At 27.4% G+C, this 20,118-nt stretch overlaps 1 protein-coding gene and 1 long non-coding RNA gene across 2 annotated transcripts in view; one reads left to right on the forward strand and one right to left on the reverse strand.

The window, feature by feature from the left end:
* Nucleotides 1–20,118, forward strand: part of LOC114944394 (uncharacterized) — a 57,478-nt gene that overhangs the window by 16,245 nt on the left and 21,115 nt on the right. The window contains 2 exon segments of the mRNA XM_085480693.1: nucleotides 9,776–9,814; nucleotides 9,817–9,902. Coding sequence (XP_085336819.1) covers nucleotides 9,776–9,814; nucleotides 9,817–9,902 — 125 coding nt within the window.
* Nucleotides 11,489–13,340, reverse strand: LOC146723963 (uncharacterized). The gene is made up of 2 exons (XR_014924259.1): nucleotides 12,841–13,340; nucleotides 11,489–12,193 (listed from the first exon to the last, which is right to left on the reverse strand). It is a non-coding gene; the product is annotated as an uncharacterized LOC146723963 (long non-coding RNA).

Consider the following 20,118-nt stretch of genomic DNA (forward strand, 5'->3'; position numbering starts at 1 on the left):
ATGCAGAATTAAAGGATTCGACCAATCAAATTCATGTCCTTGATTAATTCTGTGCTCACTAACAACAGAAAAATTGCTCGCTGAATTTTTAATATTACGTCGATGTTCGTTAATCCTAGTACTGAGATGTCTTTTTGTCTGCCCTACATAATTAGAATCACAATTGTTACAATTAATACAATAGACTACGCCGGTTTGCTTATTAATATCTAAATTATCTTTCCCCAATTTTATTAAACAGTTCAGTTTTTTGGGGATGGTAAAAATTACGTTAAGGTTCTTTTTGTTTAGAAATCTATATATGTCATTAGTGAACCGATTACAATATGGAATGACGATGAAATTTTCCCTCGAAACATCCGTCGAATCTACATTTATAATTTTTTTATCCTTATTGTTTATAGGTTGTGACAGCTTGTGGGTTCTATCATTGACATATTTATTAATGAGATTTTCCGGGAAGCAATTATTTTTCAAAATATTCTTTACAATTTTTAAATTAGAGTCATGAAACCGTTTGTTAGATAAATTTATTGCATGGTCAACTAAATTGGTAATGGTGTTAATTTTATATTTCGTCGGATGATTCGAGAAAAAATTGATGTATCTTCCTGAGAATGTTGGTTTTCTGTACCAGTTAGTTATGAGCTTATTATCATCCCTGTGGACAATTGTATTCAAAAAGCTGAGAGAATTATTAGTTTCAATCTCATAAGTAAAAGTTAGTCTTGGGTGATAGCTATTAAATACCTCGCTCACCTCTAACAGTTTATCGTTAGGAAGGATCATGAATATGTCATCTACATATCTATAGAAACAAGATGTTTCGAAACCAAGCAAGGACAAACAATCCGTTTCAAGATCCTCCATTACGATATTTGCGAGTATGGGGGAGAGAGGTGAGCCCATTGGACTCCCATAAATCTGTTCATAAGCTATCCCATTAAACATGAAACTAGTTGAACACAATATTGCATCAATCGCATGCCTGAACTGTTGAAAACTAAAATTAGTATGTCCCGATATCTCATTCCATCTCTTTTCTATACCTTTTATGACTAGTTCCTTCGGAATATTAGTGTAGAGTGAAGAGACATCCAACGACACCATTATATCGGTTGACTCTATGGTTTTATTATTTATTGATTTGACGAACTCCCAACTATCTTTGACGAACGATCGAGGTTTTTGAATTGAATTTAGTAAGATAGAGTGTAAATAATTTGCCATCATATACGTTGGACTCCCAATAGAAGAGATGATAATTTAGTAATTTGCCATATGGTACATCACAATTTAGCGAGAATGTAAATATTGTTAACTTTTAACTTTGACATAATTTTCGGCGTGTTTATTCGTTAGTACAGTGTGCTCAGTCGTAGCAAGATGACACAAGTGAAACGCAGTTAATTTACCATCCGATCTTAAGTTAAGTCTCACCGGAGCGTACTTTTAAATGTCAATAACGATATGCAGTAACTCATTGTAAGTCTCATTTGTTACATTTCACGTTCAATTTAAATGTTGATTCTGATTGCATGTACATTAATTTCTAAAATGCTTCTATTGTAATTTTGAAAAGGACCACAACCCGTATGGTCGAAACGTCAATAAATATAGTTTAACAAATCGAATAGACAGCCAGTATAGTCAGTTTAATATCTACTACCTTCTTTAGTTAATTTCAGATAAAGTTTACTTTTAATAGAATTTTAATTTAAGATTTAGTACAAAAGATACATAATGACAAAAATTGAGCAAATGCAAAGATGATGATTTTTGCCTCATTTTTACTGAGAATAAATCGTCTTCAAATTGGCCAGAGAATCTATTAATGTGCTCCATATGTTTTATGTTTTACAGTTTCACCCTGTATATGCAATTATCATCGCATTTTCATAATTTAAAAAAATTAATATTACATTTTATTATTCTAAAATGGTTTTTTTCTGTATACCATTTATTTTTTATTTTTTATATTTTACATTCTATATCAAAATAAATAAATTGTATTAAAATAATTTCTGTTTTATTCATAACAATTAAAATATGATTATTAGAGTAAAATACTTTTTCGCGATTTGTGTAATATTGAAAATAAGTATGATAAACCTATACTAAAGAATTAATTGTACACTTACGTATTAGATATATATAACGCAATTTTTGACGGCTTTAACAGACGAAAGAGACTTATCTGCGATATATATTTCCTTTAAATGGTATCTTTAATAACTTTAATTCAAATAATATGCTTTAATCTCTTGTGATATTCTCGTGTCTTTAATGTTGTAAGAAGAAACAGAGAGAAAAGATATCTTATAAAGAAAGATTTTATTTGATGTTGATTCTCATTATAATGCATTTTATAATATTGATCGAATAATTCGATTTTATATATCTTTAGCAATATAAATTAACCAATCAGAGCAAAATAACTTGCCGACTGATTGATCAATCTGCAAACATCAATGGTAATTCTGAGAAAAGCAATTCAGATACTATATTTTGTGTCTAGATGCAGATATAGATAAGATATAGAAAAGATATAGGCAAAAATAGACGAACTTTATATTATTTTTTAAAAATTACATTGTTTTTAACATAAATCGGACAATGGCGCGCTTGTGCTGTGTTAGTATAACAAAAATTTGTACTTTCTAAAAATTACCAACAGTGACGTCAAATTTTTTTTAATTAAGATTTTCCTGGTTTTTTTTTAAATTAAGATATTCCTTTCGCGAAGGAGCGTATTTTTTAGGCGCTTAAATAAGACCTCAACAAACTGTTGTACATTGTATTAAACTTATATAAAATCATGTTATAATTTATTATGTTTAATTATAAGAAAAAAATGAAAATTTTATGTATATTTAGAAATTTTACATTTTTCGGTCAATTTTACTGTCAGAACAATATGCGGCAACGCTGCGTTTTTCAAGACGCCGATTGTAAAATGTGAAATTAACAAAAGTATCAATGAAAGCATGGTAGAAAAATGCAAGGTGAGTCAAGTCTAGCGATCAATTTTCGTTCGCTTTGCGCAACTCACTAAATCCGTCATTTTATTGTTCTAAAAACATGGGTCGTGTATATGTGTGAACTGTACGAACATCAGTGTGAAGAGATTAGGAAACCTGTCATCATAAAATATCATTTTCCAGATTTATTTTTCATCATAATGGTCAACCATGATCTACTGTGCTATTAAGGACCGATTTTTTCAACTTCTCGGTAAGATTTATCTGACAAGTAGCATATTTTCGTCTCTTTTCAGATAAGTTCTAAAAAAGAGACAAATATATGCTACTTGTCGGGTAAAGTTTACCAAGAATTGAAACAATGCTCTAAAGGGAAGAATGCCCTAAGTGGAAGAATGACTCGAAAAAAACGAAAAATTCTAGCTTTCTGTTGTTCGGTGGGATCACACTGTGCCTTGACTCACCTGTATATTTCCACCATGAATGAAATTCAATAGGTCTATTCTTTTCAGCTGAACTAGTATCTCTAGAATGACACTGAGGAAACTAATTGATTGAATTAAGCTGAACTGGCTATACTAGTTCAGAGTTTATCTTTTTTATTCCACATTGGAAGGAAAGAGATAAACAGGGTGTCTAGCGGTCAGGGAAATCTGGAAAAACGGGTAATGTCGAGGAATTTTATAAATCTGAAATTGTCAGGAAAGTCAGGAAATTTTACTATTTATCTGGATTTTTTACATTATTCTACATCTAATATTGATAATTTGGAATTTTTTATTAAATAAATATAACTTTTCCTTAACTCCCAGTATGCTAATTTTCTGTGTTGTTAAAAATCGATTCATCTACAGCGTATTCATTAATTTATATTTTCATCGTCGTGTTATTTTATTTCAATGTATTATATGTATATTTCAAAATATATTATAATGTTGCTCAAGAATTATAATATTGTTCAAAAACTTCATTTTAATTCATTTTTTATTAAAAATTAATACATTAATTTTATTAAAAATGTTTTATTTAAAAGTTTTGTTGTGATATTAGATACACCATTAAATATATTAAAATATATGTATTATAATTTGTTAAAATACATTAAAAATAAAATTTGATATAATATAAATAGAAAAGGTGATCATTTAAGGGTCGACAGGCGACATGGTGGAGACGCCTATCGGCCGGCCGGGAATTACGGATTCGTTCATCCCATATATTAGCCAAAATACTTAATGAATCTTATTAAATTAACGATATTCTTAATCAGTAGGATTGTCCGCAGGGAGACAAAGATTGATTTTTTGGAAAAAAGATGAATATTAAATTCATAATATAACTTGGAGAGATACGCAGCCAGCAGCGGGTAAGATTGGGTTAGCCACGAGATCGTATTTAGTTTATTATAAATTCTTAAGAGCAATAATGCAAAATTCGACTCTTTGTCTCCTTGCTTTATTATATAAAGAATATATTAAAAAATATTTCACGAAGCTACGTAACTTCTTTTTATGTAATATTTGGGATGAACAAATCTCACTAGATCTATACTCATGGGGAAATTTTCGTGGTAACATACTGACAGCTTGACAAGAAGAGAGTATCATTCTATCTTTGTCTCTCTTGCATTTGATATGTGTAAAATCAGTATAAATACAAAAACCAATATATTACGCACACGAATGAGAAATATTTTACATCTGCTCATTATATATGAAAATATAAAAGTAATGCAAATTAAATTTCACATTTATTTATAATAGTATTGTGAGGTAGTAACACATGGAAATCTTATGAGATGAATGCTGTACATCGATTAGCGTAATATTATGATTACACGTCGCAATAAATAATTTTGCTAATATATTATTTTGAATAAAAATTTTATAAAAACAAATAAAGATGAAATGAATAAATTTTATTCATTCTTTGTTTTTTTCTATTATTTTTTCTATTATTTGAATTAAAGGCGTATCGTATGTAATAGATAAATAATAATTATATATATAATAGATAAATAATAATAAATAGATAAATAATAATTTATATATATATGTATATATTGAAATTAATATATATATATATATATATATATATATATATATATATAATATATATATAAATTTCAAAACGTAATTATATATATTTATATAAATTATCTATCTATTTAATCTATTACACACTATACATCTTTTATTAAAATAATAAAAAAATAATTAATAGAAGAAGAAAACAAAGAATGAAGAAAATTTATTAATTTCATTTTTTTTGTTTTTATATTTTTTAAATTTTCAAAATAATATATTAGCAAAATCATTTATTGACTTGTAATCATATTATGCTAATCGATGTACAGCATTCATCTTATATGATTTTCATGTATTAACTACTTCATAATACTATTATAAATTAATGTAAAATTTAATTTCCATTATTTTTATATTTTTATATATGATGAGCAAATGTAAAATATTTCTTATCCGTGTGCGTAATATACAGGGTGTTCAATAACTAACGGACCAACGATTACAAATGGATTCTTTGGTCAATTTGGGAACGATTTTTCCTCAGCGAAAATGTCGGAAAAGGTCATCATTTTTTACAACTTTCCAATATTTGTCATTATGTATAATATCTTTATAACTAAGTCTCAAATTAAAATTTTATTATAGTAAACTCTACCTGAAATTAACTGAAGAATGTAATTATGTTAGATTTTTCACTCCAAAACGTTTAGTTTTCAAAAAACCCATTTTTTCAATCGCTTATAACTCGAAAATTATTGACTTCTCAACTTTTTTGCTAAGGAAAAATCGTCTCCAAATTGGCCAGAGAATCCGCCCTTAATCATTGGTCCGTTAGTTACCGGACACCCTGTATATTAAAATATAATTATTATGTAAATAATTAAATAAAACTATATATAATAAATAATTTACTATATTCATAAAAAAAATTTATGTAATTTTTTTCAGCATCGCAAGGTCGGAGCAATAACATACTAGTCTATAAAAAAATATTTTAAATATTCTTTTTCAATTAATTTTTAAAACAATTTCTTAAACATATTTTTATATATTCAAATACTTATTATATTATATAAAAATTATTGTGAATTATACTCATTGGAGTAATAATTATTGATTGAAGCTTGTTATGGCACAAACTGAACATCTTGTACATTGTATAATATTTCACTTATTTATAAAATGTATTTTATAAATAAATGAAATATTATATATATATAAGTTTAAAATATATAAGTTTATATATATATATATATATATATATATATACATATATATACACAGATATGACAACCGTTATCTTGATTTTTTCCGATTATTGATGTTACATTGTATAACTCTTATTTCTTTCTCTCTGCTACATAAGCACTTATGACGTGAAAGAACTTACGAGTAACGTATGATGGCTCAATGCAAGAATATTTAATCACGTAAAAAACTTGAGTTCAAATATATCAATATCAATTTTTTTATAATATATTGGAATATAGAAAATCATAGAATTATATTTTTTATATAGGCGATAAACTTAAAAATTTGATATTGAAAATATTTTAATCATTTTATAATTACACACACTATAAATATATAAATGCAAAATAATTCCGTAAATAAATTTTAAGTAATAAATCAATTGCACACATGCACACAGCTGGTATGTAGATTTTTATTAAATTTATTTTTAAATTTATTTTCTGAATTATTTTACACTTATATATAGTGTATATAATAAAATTTTTTCAATATATTAAAAAATTTTTAAATTGCCGAAATATATTTTTTTATCATTTTTCTATATTCCAATATATATATATATATTATAAAAAAATTGATATTGATATATTTGAACTCTAATTTACTGGATGATACTGAACATTCTTGCATTGGATTATACATTACTCAACGTTCTTTCACGTTATAAGTATTTGGAGCAATTGATACAATAGCATCAATAATCAAAAAGAAATCAAGAATAATCAACATATCCTTTATATAATATATATATATATATATATATATATATTATATAAGGAGCATGTTGATTATTCTTGATTTCTTTTTGATTATTGATGCTATTGTATCAATTGCTCCAAATACTTATAACGTGAAAGAACGTTGAGTAATGTATAATCAATGCAAGGATGTTCAGTATATCATCCAGTAAATTAGATATATATATATATATATATATATATATATATATATACACGCACATATGTGCATAAGCATATATAAAATTTACAAAAAGTAGGTATTTATTAGCCTTGCTACGCTACTGCCTTCTGCTACGGAAGGCCAGAAAGCATTTTCAGGCCGCATCTCGCGTATACCGGCACGGTAGAGGAACAAGGAGAACACGTGATTATCTGTCCTTGTCTCTCTACGGTGCGTCCGTGTGAGCAATGCAATGGTGTATGTACGTGTACAGACATGCACCACTACATAAAACCCGAGAATTGGTTTCTCGGCGTTGGCAACACTGAAATCGGAGTTTCGCGTTGTCACCGCGCGAGGTCTCCAACATCAATTTGGAGTCTGAGGGTAGATTGTGTATCTTGGGTGAGTTGCTCACGAGGTAAAAATTACAAAAGTGAGGAAATTTACTAGAGTACCCACAGTTTCATTTGTCGATATCTAGTAAATCTTTTCACTTTTGTAATTTTTATCTCACCCCATCTGAGCAAACTCACCCAAGATACACAATCGACCTCCTGGCCGGACGATCTGTCGACCCTTAAATAGTTTATAGTGATATGTTTGTTTCGATTACGTACATAATGTAGATTGTAATTGATTTAACTTTTTGTTTTTTTAACTTCTAAGCCTTTTCATTGTTAAAAAAAATATCTCAATGATTTCATGATTTAACATTTAATTGAATTATCATATAGATATATGCAAATTATCTATTTGGAAAAAATAATACTAAAAAGTCTGGGAAAAAATTAATTTCTTGTCTTGGAAAATCTGAAAAAGTCAGGGAATTTTTTTCAATGAGTCTGCTGGATACCCTGATAAACTCTGAACTCTGAACTAGTGTAGCCAGTTCAGCCAAAAAGAACAAGACCTGATTTCATCGATTAAAGATTAAAGAATATTGTGACATTTTCTTTTTACCAAAGAGAGATTTTATAATAATAATAATGAATGATAATCACTATAAAGTGAGGAGTAATGTGGGCAAAAATAAGGGACAATTTGTGAAAATAAACGTAAAGCACCGCACTAAAAATATTATCAATTCTACAAAGAAAAGATTCAGTAAGGTTACAGAAACGTTGTCAAATATAATTCCGTCGCCATTAAAAACATTCATCTACAAACCACATTTCGTTAAGTTTTAAGTTTTAACAGAAATATTTTGTTTAAATATTCGGTGGCTCTGTATTTTTATCGACACTATCGAAAGTATAGAGTTTAGTGAATATGTAGCGCAGTTAATATTTAATATCTTAAGATATTTGATAAACAAATTATATTATATTGAAATGTGGAAAGTAAACTTTTTCGTTAAAGTCACGTATAAATAATCAAATTTTGAAAGTCATAATTTTTTTTTATAAGTTCGGTAATATGATTTAATTTTTTTTCTGGTGTAAAGATATGCATTTTAACTTTATTTGTACCGAAAAATCAGTGAATTCTTAAGACTTTAGTGTTATAAAAGGAATACTTTAAATGGAACAAAGTGTTTGAAAATTTGATGACTAAAACAATATTGAAGGCCTTTAAGGAATAAAAAGAAACAAACCTCCACTTATTTTTTAAAATGGAACTATTATAATTTTTCATATAAATCGATTCCTTACAATATTTGGCACAAAAAGTTATAAGAGTAGGATGATAGAAATGAATAGTTTATACGAGATATTTTGTACTTTAATATGACATAATTTTATATAATCTATATATAAAATATCTCGTAAAATTATATTTTTTATTATCTTACATCAATATACCTTACTTTTATGCACAAAATAGTGAAAGAAATCAATTAATATAAAAAGCAAGAATAGTTTTAAAAACATAGTTGTTTTTAAGAAGAAAAATGCAGTTGCTAGTTGCAAATTACATACTTTTTCTTTAAAGTAATTATGTTTTTTGTACATTAATTGATTTCTCATTATTTTGTACATAAAAATATTGAAATAAGATTATCAAAAAATGAATATTATAAGATATTTCATATAGTTCATATAAGCTACAAATTATAATAATGACAATTATTAGAAAATTAAAAAATTAATAGCCAGAGTTGGTTGATTAAATTACTACCATTTTTAATTATCATCTGGTGACTTCAGAGATTTTTACATCTTTTAAGAAATAGTATTTTATATACTGTTATATTTATATTTATACACATGCGGCAACTTCACGCGCGACATAATTCGTTCTTTTCCGCACTTGTCACATAAGATACTATTTTGTTCGTGCTGAATTATGGTCTAAGGGGGTGAAATAGTCATAAGTCATCACTCATAAGTATAGAATGCCTTTTTGCTTTTCTCGATATATTTCGAAAATTATTCAAGATATCAAAAAATGTTTGAGACAAAAGTTTTATAGTAAAAATGTCTCTATTTAATTGTTTTAATAAAATTTTGAAAAAATAATTTTTGATGATTAATATAATTTTGAAAATTTATTTTTTTTCTCTTTTTTCTCTATAACATTGTAAAAATGTATTATTTTCGTGAAAATAATACAACATTTTTGGCATACCATTATTTTTTGCAATTAATTAACGTTTTGTTTTCTCTACAGTTGATAGATCGGGAACTGGGCAGTCTGGAAGCTCGCCGAGGTGACGCTTCGACTTAACCAGGTGCGAGGAGCAAGGGATGAAAAGAAAGGGGCATCAAATTCCCGTCAGGGCAGCATGAGCACACAGGTATTATCGACGATTATACACATATACATTGATTCTATAGCGATTGATAGTGTGGAGAAAAATAATTTCTCAAAAGTAATAATGCAATATTCATATATTCATGTTTTTATTTTTTATTCCTTTTTTACTGATTAATATTACACTGTGCGCAAAATACATTTTTGTCCCTATCTATTAATAACTATTGCATTGAGTTGTTATTTAATGCATATACATATATATAGACAGATTTGGCGACGATAATAAATTTTTTTAGCAATTCTGCAGAAAAATTAGATAAGATTGAGACCGAATACCATAAAAAATGAAATAAAATTTCGATTTTATTTTCGGTATTATAGAGAAGAATTAAGTTCGTTCCTATCAAGGTTCGTAGATGGACGAACACGACATACTTTGTCGCTTTGCGTTATTTATTTTGTAACTCTTGACCTCATGCACCAATCGAATTATGACCATTACAACTTTTGTTTTATTAGACGAGATCTATCTAACGACACTTATATCATTGATGAATACCGATAGCCAAATTTTGATATTCTTCTTTCTATCTTATATTTGTAGCATATTTTAATTATATTTGAATATTTATATTATAATTATAATATATATATATATATATATATATATATATATATATATACATATATATAAATTTTATTTTATTAAGTTAAAAATTAACGCTTAAATTATTCATTTAATGATATTAATATTGAACTTTTATATTGCTATCTAATAAAAAATATTAAATTATTATATGTACTTAAAAAATTAATTTAATGGGAAAAAGTAAAATAAGATATATTTACATTTTTGATATATTTGTTTCGAGTGCTAAGTGTTAATCAAATGTCGCTCTAAATGTATATTAAATATAAAATATGTCGATATAATCTTACTTCTATTATAGTGATATTTTTTGCGTGTTGCCGATGAAGTTTTAAGTTAGTTCAACTTATTTCGTGTTGGCAGTATATACATATAATATTGCTCCTTTAACATAAACTAAACATAACATTTCCTCTTATATTAAACTGATTTTTTTCTCAATGCAACGTTGTAATTATACTCATATGATTACAGTATGGCCACTAATAATAATGCATCAAGAAGATTAAAGTTCGATAATACTAAATGTATACGATGCAATATTTTTTTGCGAAAAATTAGTGGACCTAAAAAAGAAATATCTCAGAATGAAATAGTATCTATTGCTACTTGCATAAACAAACTTGTGACTGTTGGGAACAAATTGTGTTTAAAGTGTTGGAAAATAGTTAATAAAGCATTAAAAAATTTTCGTAATAATGAACAACAAAAAGAAACTAACAGTGATAATCAAATACAAAAACAATTTCAACAAGATCAAAATAGAATTTTTAAACAGGTAAATATAAAAATTATAAAAGAACACATACAGATAATGTGATTATTTATATCTTGATTTTTTTTATTTAAAAACTTTTTTGCTATTACATAATGGAAGACTTAAAAAAATATTTTTTATCTATTGTTTATTAATAAATATTTTAATTGAAATATAAATAATTAAGCAATTCTAATTTTTGCTTTTTTATTATAGCCAATCACTTCAAAAATAAAAGTTTTAAAAGGAGCGCACAAATTGGATAACTTTGAGGAGCAATTAATTATATCACAAGATTCTTTAAATCGATTAACAATTACCCAGATAGCCAAAGTGAACGCAAGTGAACGCCTTCATGTTGCTAAAAAAAGAGTTAGCATTGCATCTATGTCATTCGTGCGCTGTTGTTTGTTAACATTCGATGTTGGAAATGGAACTTTGCACGTTTTAAACATTGTGCTAGCATTAGAATTAAATAAATGCTTGGCTACATTACGTCTTTTGTTTGCTAATCTCAAACATTATGCTAGCATCAGATGCTGGGTAATATTACTAGCATTGTGCTAACATTAATTGCTTAGTTGCATGCATGCATGCTAGGGTGCAAATAAGTTTTTTCGTGAATATAATCTTGTACACAAATATATTTATATTATATTATCAAATACCAAATATTTTCATAACTAGTTAGAAAAATAATCATATAAAATATTTTTTCTGTTCTATTCATATATATATATTATATATATTAGGCAATTCTTTAATATCCCGTTAGCCTCGTTGTCTTCTCTGATCTAACAGGGAAGTTTGTTCTTTGTTGAGAGTTTCTGAATCTTTGCTTTACAACGCGATAAAGCCTCTTGCAGTCCCGCTTTAAATTCAGCTTGTGTTGGAAGATCAAAATATTCATTATTGGCTATGGCATCTGAAAAATATATTTAAAGGCGTTTAATAATTAATTTCCTAAATAAATAATTAAAAGAAGTAAAACTATAGATTATCATTACATTATTAGTTTCAAGATGCGATTTTATACATCCAATATTTGTCAACTTGTTGGACGTATCGATTGGTTATCGAATAGGGAATTTCTAGAATTTTAATGAAAATCCTATATATGTTCTATCTAATAGCTAATACGTCCGACAAATATCAAGTGAAATCGCACCCTTAAAATAAGGTTTTTTTAAAATAGTGTTCGTATTTTGTATAGCATTGACTAATCTTGTTGAGTGAAATGGTAATGTTCTAACTGATTTTCTCTCTCACCATGAATAAGAAAGTGATTCTTCAAATGTATTGCCTAACAAGTTGTGAATACGTTGCAGTACTATTTTTTGGCGATAATTAATCAATTTTTTATCTATATAATGTCTAAGGACATCTTTTATCGATAAGAATATACCTAATATACATATATTTACTCAATTTCTCTGTCACTAGCATCTTGTGCTTTATTTTGATAATTAACTGACAAATTAGTTGATTGATTAGCATTCAAATATTCAGCGTTTACAGAATTATTGCTATTTTCATCTTCATCCTCTTCGTTTAATTTATTTTCATTCTCACCTGTTAATTTCTATTTTGTTATCTTCTGTATCTTCTTCATTGATTTGATTATTAGAAAAGTTTTCTTGAAGTTCAGGAATACTTGTTTCCTCGAAAAACCTCTGACTGTGTGCTTTCAACAAAATTCTGCGTGTTCTCAATAAGCCGTTGCTTGTGCGTAGAAACACTGACAATGAGTTCATCATCTACGTGGTCTGTGTTTGACGTCAACATGTTCGTATATACTATTAGATCACAATTAAACTTGCAGAATTTACAAGCTGTTACATGTGCAACTTGCACAGATATGGAATCGCTTCCCATGACGATGGTACATATGTTGAGTTTGACGCAGTATGTTTTGTCGTATCTGAAGTCAGACAATTATAACGATATGTTATTTCGGATGTCACAAAATTTTTAGGATTCGAAGTGATAAACGTGAAAGTTGTAGTTGTTGGATTTTGCAACGATGGAATAGTAATTGCTTTCTTCCACAAAGTATTTGAACAACTTGGCATTTCTTGAGTTGTAGGTAAAACGGATGAAGAATTAGATGGACAAAGAGGAATTGGTTTATAAGCTTGTGCAGCCTGAAGTTTAAGAACCCTTTTCATAACCAATAATATATTTTCCTTAACAGAGTTCGCTTGCTTTCTGATTTGTGTGACGGTTTTAATCGTCTGTCCTCACTTGCCTCACTTTTTTATCGCTTCTGTCTTTTCTGCTTCACTGGACGAAGATTAATATCTTCGTGGCTTTGGAACATTTCTCTGAGGCTGCATTAGAGGCACTTTTCCAATTCAGTATGTTACTTGTTAAATAAAAAAATAAAAGTAATACTGTAGAGTTAACAAAGATAAAAATAAAAATATTTTCATTAATGTGTACCGTTGTAAAATCTTAATCATTAAACAGAAAATGAAAGATTAAGTTTAGCATCTGCTTGAAAAAGACAAAAAAATGAAAAACATTTTTGTAAACAAGCAATAATATAAAAATTGTACACGTAAATGTACCTAGAAAATGTATAAGAAAACCCGAAGTACAATGAAATTAAATTATTACTACAATAAAAGTAATCAAACCAATTTTCTTGTAAGGTGCATTTTTAGAAAGAACGTGCACATACAATATTATATCCTAAGAAAAGAAAATGTTCACAACAATTTTACAATTTTCTTTCTTATAAATTTCCAGACAATTAGGATTTTGTAGCAGTAATATACGAATATTTTAATATACATAATTTTCTTACTATTCATATTAAATCAACGAAGAAAGTTTTATACCTATGAAAACTATACATTAACGAAGAAAATTTTATACCTATATGGTAATGTGTAAACACATTTATAGAATCAAAATTCGAATAAAACTTAAGTAAATAAAGTTAGTAATTATTATCAATAAAATTGCTCAACAATTAAATATCCGAAACAATAAAAATAAGAAATAAGCAGCACATTGCATTGCTAATGGTATAATAAAACTACACTTATTAAATATTAAGAACAGAAACAATAAATTGATTTTCCAGCAGTTGACTATTGTTAAATAATAAATTTTTAGATTTTGAAACAAAAATTTAAATTTTCAAAATTTGAAATACACAGGCATAAAGTGCATAAAGAACCGTGTGATTTTTGTTTCAAACATTTTTTCATATCTCTTTTGGTATTGATAATATTCTCTTGGAAAGAAAAAATTCGTTTTTTTTCACAAGGGTGAATCACCCCTTAAACCTTCAATTGGGCACGTATAAAAAAAAACATATACCTTAAAATTGTATACTTTACAACATATTAAGGAGAATCAAATCGGCGTCGGACACTTGGATGGTTCCCTTATATAAGTACATATACTTAAAAGGTACTTGAGAAACTAATCCTATTGGAAGACTAGATAGCGCATCTTCTTTGTGATGATTAGCATTGGATCTTTTATCATACTACATCATTTCTTAGAAAGTAATTTGAACCAAGAAAAACAAGACGTCTTTCATGCATTTTGCTAGAAATCTTGCAACTTGGACAGGGTTTAAGAGACATGTGACCCTTATGATTTAAAGAAAATGAATGAGCTGGCAAGTCAGCCATGAAACACTTCAGAGAAACAGGTATAATTTTATCTTTAAATATAATGCCCGCTTGTTCGATTTTTTTTTTACTTCGGAGATAAATGCTGCGACAAATTTCTCAGCACTGGATGGCTTACTAGGAACTTTGTAAATATCTACTAGCTCTGGCTTGCTATCGTGTATATTCGTTATTCTAATTTGTATAGGCCAAAGTTGATATTACCACTCTTATCCAATGCCATACCATCAGTGTTGAAATCAATTAAAGACATTTCTGGAATAACAAGTGGCAATGCTTGAGCAAGAGTTCGATACATTTTTTTCTTCACGCCAAGATGAAGATATTTTTCTTCTGACTCAATCGTAATAATATTCGATATTGCACGAGGAATTTTGAGTAACATTTTTGAATCTTGTGGCAGATAAATAAAATATTTATGACTTCTTATATTACATCCAAGGTGTCTTTACCCACTATATGTAATATTTTTTTGTAAACAATCTACTATATAGATTTTGAAATGATTCTTTGTTATTGATATATCACAACTATATCATCATTGTCGCTTTTTACTCGTGGATTCTTCATAATCACTTTCATTATTGAAATCATCGAATTCTTGAGAATCACTGCAATCATCGTTTATTGATGAAAAACTAAAACTGTTTTCGTAGTCAAGGATAACATGATTAGCATTGATGATTGTAATAATAAAAAGGTCGCTTTCTGAAGCACAAATAATCAATGTCAGATAAATTATCGTGAGATTGTTTTCGCATTATCATTAATAACTGCAACTGCTTTATTCATTATTGACTCACGCAATTTTTTTCGAATTTTTTGCTGCTGTCGTACATACAGTTTTTTATTTTTAAGATAAAAATATATATAAAAATATATACAAAAATTAATTTAAAAATTTACAATTTTTTTTTACAATGACACATAAACGCAAATCTGTAAAAAAAAATATGTATTTTAAATTAGGGTCCTATTCTATAACCTTTATTGATGTCATTAATATGTATTATTGCGCAACTATATTACATGATCCAAAAATCTACGTATTGATGCATAACAACATTGTTAAAAGTTACAAAAAAAGGCCCTATAATATTCAACACGTAACTTAATCTAGAAAGACGAAAAATAGAAATGTATAAAGAGGAAGATTTGAACGGCCGAAAATTAGATAAAATTCAAATGTTGTTTGTGGACAAACGAATAAACATACATAAAAATTTTTTAAGTATGATTTTAATGCTTCCTTAGTAAACAAAATGAAAAATTAAATAAAAAAATTCAAAAAATAATGAAGGAAAATATTAATAATTAAATGCAACCGCGTAATTTGCGCACTGCTCTGTTCTTGCCATGATTCCAAGTGAACGCGTTGGAATTTTTTAATTTTTTTAGTTTTATTGCTAAGATTCTTTTCTATAGACTAAACCTAAAATTTGAAAAAATTCCAAGATAAAAATAGTGGCGATTAAAAATAAAAAAAAGTTCAAAAAATTCAAGTGATTTGCTATTAAAACAATTATAAACAATAAATTTTTATGCGCTAAAATAGATTCAGTTTATGGAAAAATTCATTATCTTTATTTAAAAAAAAATTCAAGTCAATATCTGTAACCGTTCTTAAGTTATTGTGGCAAAACTAGCGAAAAATATTATTTCGAAAAAAACGTAGTTAACACAAAACGCATATTTACATCGTATGAGAAGTCGTTTTTGGACTTGAATTCACATAACAAGGCTCGCATTGCTTACAAGTAACTTTGATATCAAACGCAGTGATTGACCGTGCTAAAATTGATTTCGTTTTTGCACACTATGCACTACAAGTTCATTCAGCGCAGAAAAAACTGTAAAAAAGTTTATAATTTCAATTTTGCCGACCGTGCACGGTCTCACATTTTTGGCTCTTTTGAGTTCAATTTTACGAATTTCTCAAAAAATAAAACAGAAATATTCTTAAAGAATCACACTATCGAAATATGTAAAAAAATCGAATTTTTTTAAATTTTAGCCCTACCATTTTCCTTAAAATAATGTATATATTTTTTCGATGCTTCTCAAATAGAGGATTAGTCAATTTTTTGTTTCAGTTTCACACAGAACACAAACAATAAATTTGCAAAGCACATAGTCAAATTTAGAATTCACGGAACGATATACTATATGTACATAATAGATTCTTTATTTGTGGCGTTCATGGCATTTGATTCAATTATCGATTTCTTTTTCATATTCGATTTATCGATAAGACATGAAGAAGCGTACCATATCTTAGCATAATGACAGCATAAAATAAACATTACTTTCAACTTAATTTCAATTAATGCTGGCATAATGATAGCAAAGTGTTCGCATTTATTAGCAGATTGAAAACATTATTATGCTAATTTTTTGTTAACAGTATGCTTATTTAATATGCTCTTCTTCAGCTAAGCATTTGATTACGACAAAATGTTAACGTTATATTTAGCCACTCAAACATTTAATTCATATTTCTGGAACCAGCATCCATTGCTAGCATTTTATTTTCATACGTTGCTTGGGCATACTTGGTTATCTGGGTAGTCAACCAGAGCACAATGTAGATTATATAAGTAGTCAAGCTACAACAGAATCATCAAAAGACGAATTTATATATGAATCACCCCAAGACCCGTAGATTGACGGGAAGGGAAGGAAGGTCTTCGCATGAGCCGCCATTTTGGGGCCACGAAGTTATGTGTGTTGTATGTCGGTGCGTGTCGTACAAAATATTAGTGAAAAAAAAATGTAGTTGAACAGCTGTCTGGTGACTGGATTAGCGGCGCCATTTTGGAGCCCAAATGCGGAAATATGAGTGCGAAGACCTTACTTCCCCTCCTGTCAATCTACAGACCTTGAATCATCCAACAGAACAGTCATTGACTGTCGAAATGCCATTTTCTCGAGTCATTGCTACTCAGAAATATTGCTTTTTATGTTACACAAGTTTTGAAACTTTTGTACCATTTAAAGCTCAATTGCAAGTTTTTACATAAACTAAAGTTATGATTTTAAGAAAGATTTAAAAATGATTTTACTGTTGTTACAGTATTTATTTAATTAAAAAACAATTTTTGATAGAATTTCAAAATATTCGTGTTATTTTTTATGTATTGTATAGAATGTGTTATATAGAATTGCAAGAGGTTGCTAGATTTTCTCAAGGAGACAATGTCAAGAGAGGACTCGAGTATTTATAATCAAATTAGCAATTATATTCTATGAGCGATGCATATTTAAAAATATTTACAAGTTTGATTTGAGAAAATATTAATTTTTTAATTAGTTTACTGACATCAATGAAAAAATCTCGAACTGCGTAGTCCAAGCACTCATTACTTTTTAATTTAAGTTGAGAAGTGCACAATATTAATAATCTTAACTAATAATTGTATGTAATATGTGAAGGTGCCTTTTCACGAGCCGCTGAAACCGATTGTTTGAGCGACAAAATGATCATGTAACAACTTTTGTCGCTGAACTAAACAGCGATAATTTTTGTACATGAAAAGGATAACAGCGCGATAGAATTGATAAAGTTGAACGTTTCAGCAGTAAATGCTTTGTAGTTGAACTGATTCAAACTACAAAATTGTTGATGCTGGATTACGAGCGACAAATCTGTCGCTTCAATCACTTGTTTTAGCGACACGTGAAATTGCACCTTGATGGAACATATTATATATTATATATTATTGACATAAAAAAAATAGTAACAATTATCAACGGAAAGTGTGTTCTGTGCAAAAAGCAGTAACTTTGTGTAACCCATTTACCATTTGTATAAAAAACAGATTTGTCATTGATTTAGCTGAATCTTTTTATGCAAACCAAAATGATGCTACGCTATTTTAAAAATCGTTATGTCTCAAGAAGATGGTTTGAATTCTCTAATAAAAGAAGGTGATATATTTGTTTTAGATAGATTTTATAAGCATCAAAAACAAATTGGAAAATAGCTATAGAGATGTTATATATTAATATATACCGCCTTTTAAAGGAAAACGTAAACAATTAATAATTAAAGAATCGAATGATTCACGTTTGGTGACAAAAGTTCGATAACTAGTAGAAGCTGTTCATGGTGTTCTGGGAAAAAATATAGATTATTGCATAATCATAGACAATAAATTTTTGCCAATGTTATATACCGGGTGTCGCAAACTACCCGTACACTTCTTTTCTTGCACAAACTAAGCATTTTAGAGAAAAACGTTTTAGACAAAAATTATATGGTTTTGTGGGAAACATAAGGTGGTGCTGTTGATTTGACCTTGAAAAGCTATTTGAAAGTTACGTGAAGGTCAACTTCAATTTCTTAAATGGAACTACTTATTTTTCATTATTTTTCGTATTCTTATAGGTTATCTCAACAGCTTTCCAAAACCCTATAATAAAGTATTTTTTCATTGAGTTATAAAAGTTTGAATCTAACAATTTTTTGACATAAAATGTAAAATATCTTGTAAAAATTCAATTTTCGATAATCATGCTTTAATACTTTTCTGCACAGGATAATAAGATCAATCAATTGGTATAAAGAAAGCAGATAATTGTTTTAAAAAGAATATGTAATATTCAACATGTAGCTGCATACTTTTTTTATAAGTAACTATGTTTTTTTACACCAATTGATTAATCTTATACTGTACAGAAAAGTATTAAAGCATGATAAGTTTAATTCCAAAAATGTAACTATATCTAAATTTACTTTTTCGTGTTAAATTAGAATTTTTTAAGTACGTAATAATTTAATATTTTTTATAGTAATACAATAAAGTTCTATGTTAATAACATTATAAATGGATAATTTCAGTGTTAAGAAATTTTGACTTAATAAAATAAAAATCGGGATATGTATTATAATATAATTATAATATAAATATTCCAATATGATTAGAAATATGTTATAATAAATATAAGATAGAAAGTTTATAACAAAATTATAATACATGCAGATATATTAAAAATAAATATTTATAATTAGATTTAATATATAAGTTACATTTATATACATTTTATATAAAAAATAATGTAAACATATGGTTTCTAATTTTTTAAAATATGTTATTGTATTAATCCGAAAATTCTGAATAAATTCCATAAATTATTTTTTGAGAGCAATATTCAAAAATTTTTTCAAAGCGTCACTTCATAAAAATTACATTTTTTAATT

This window comes from Nylanderia fulva, unplaced genomic scaffold (genome assembly GCF_048542155.1).
Source record: "Nylanderia fulva isolate GAGA-0341 unplaced genomic scaffold, ASM4854215v1 Scaffold158, whole genome shotgun sequence".
Classification (NCBI taxonomy): Eukaryota; Metazoa; Arthropoda; class Insecta; order Hymenoptera; family Formicidae; genus Nylanderia; species Nylanderia fulva.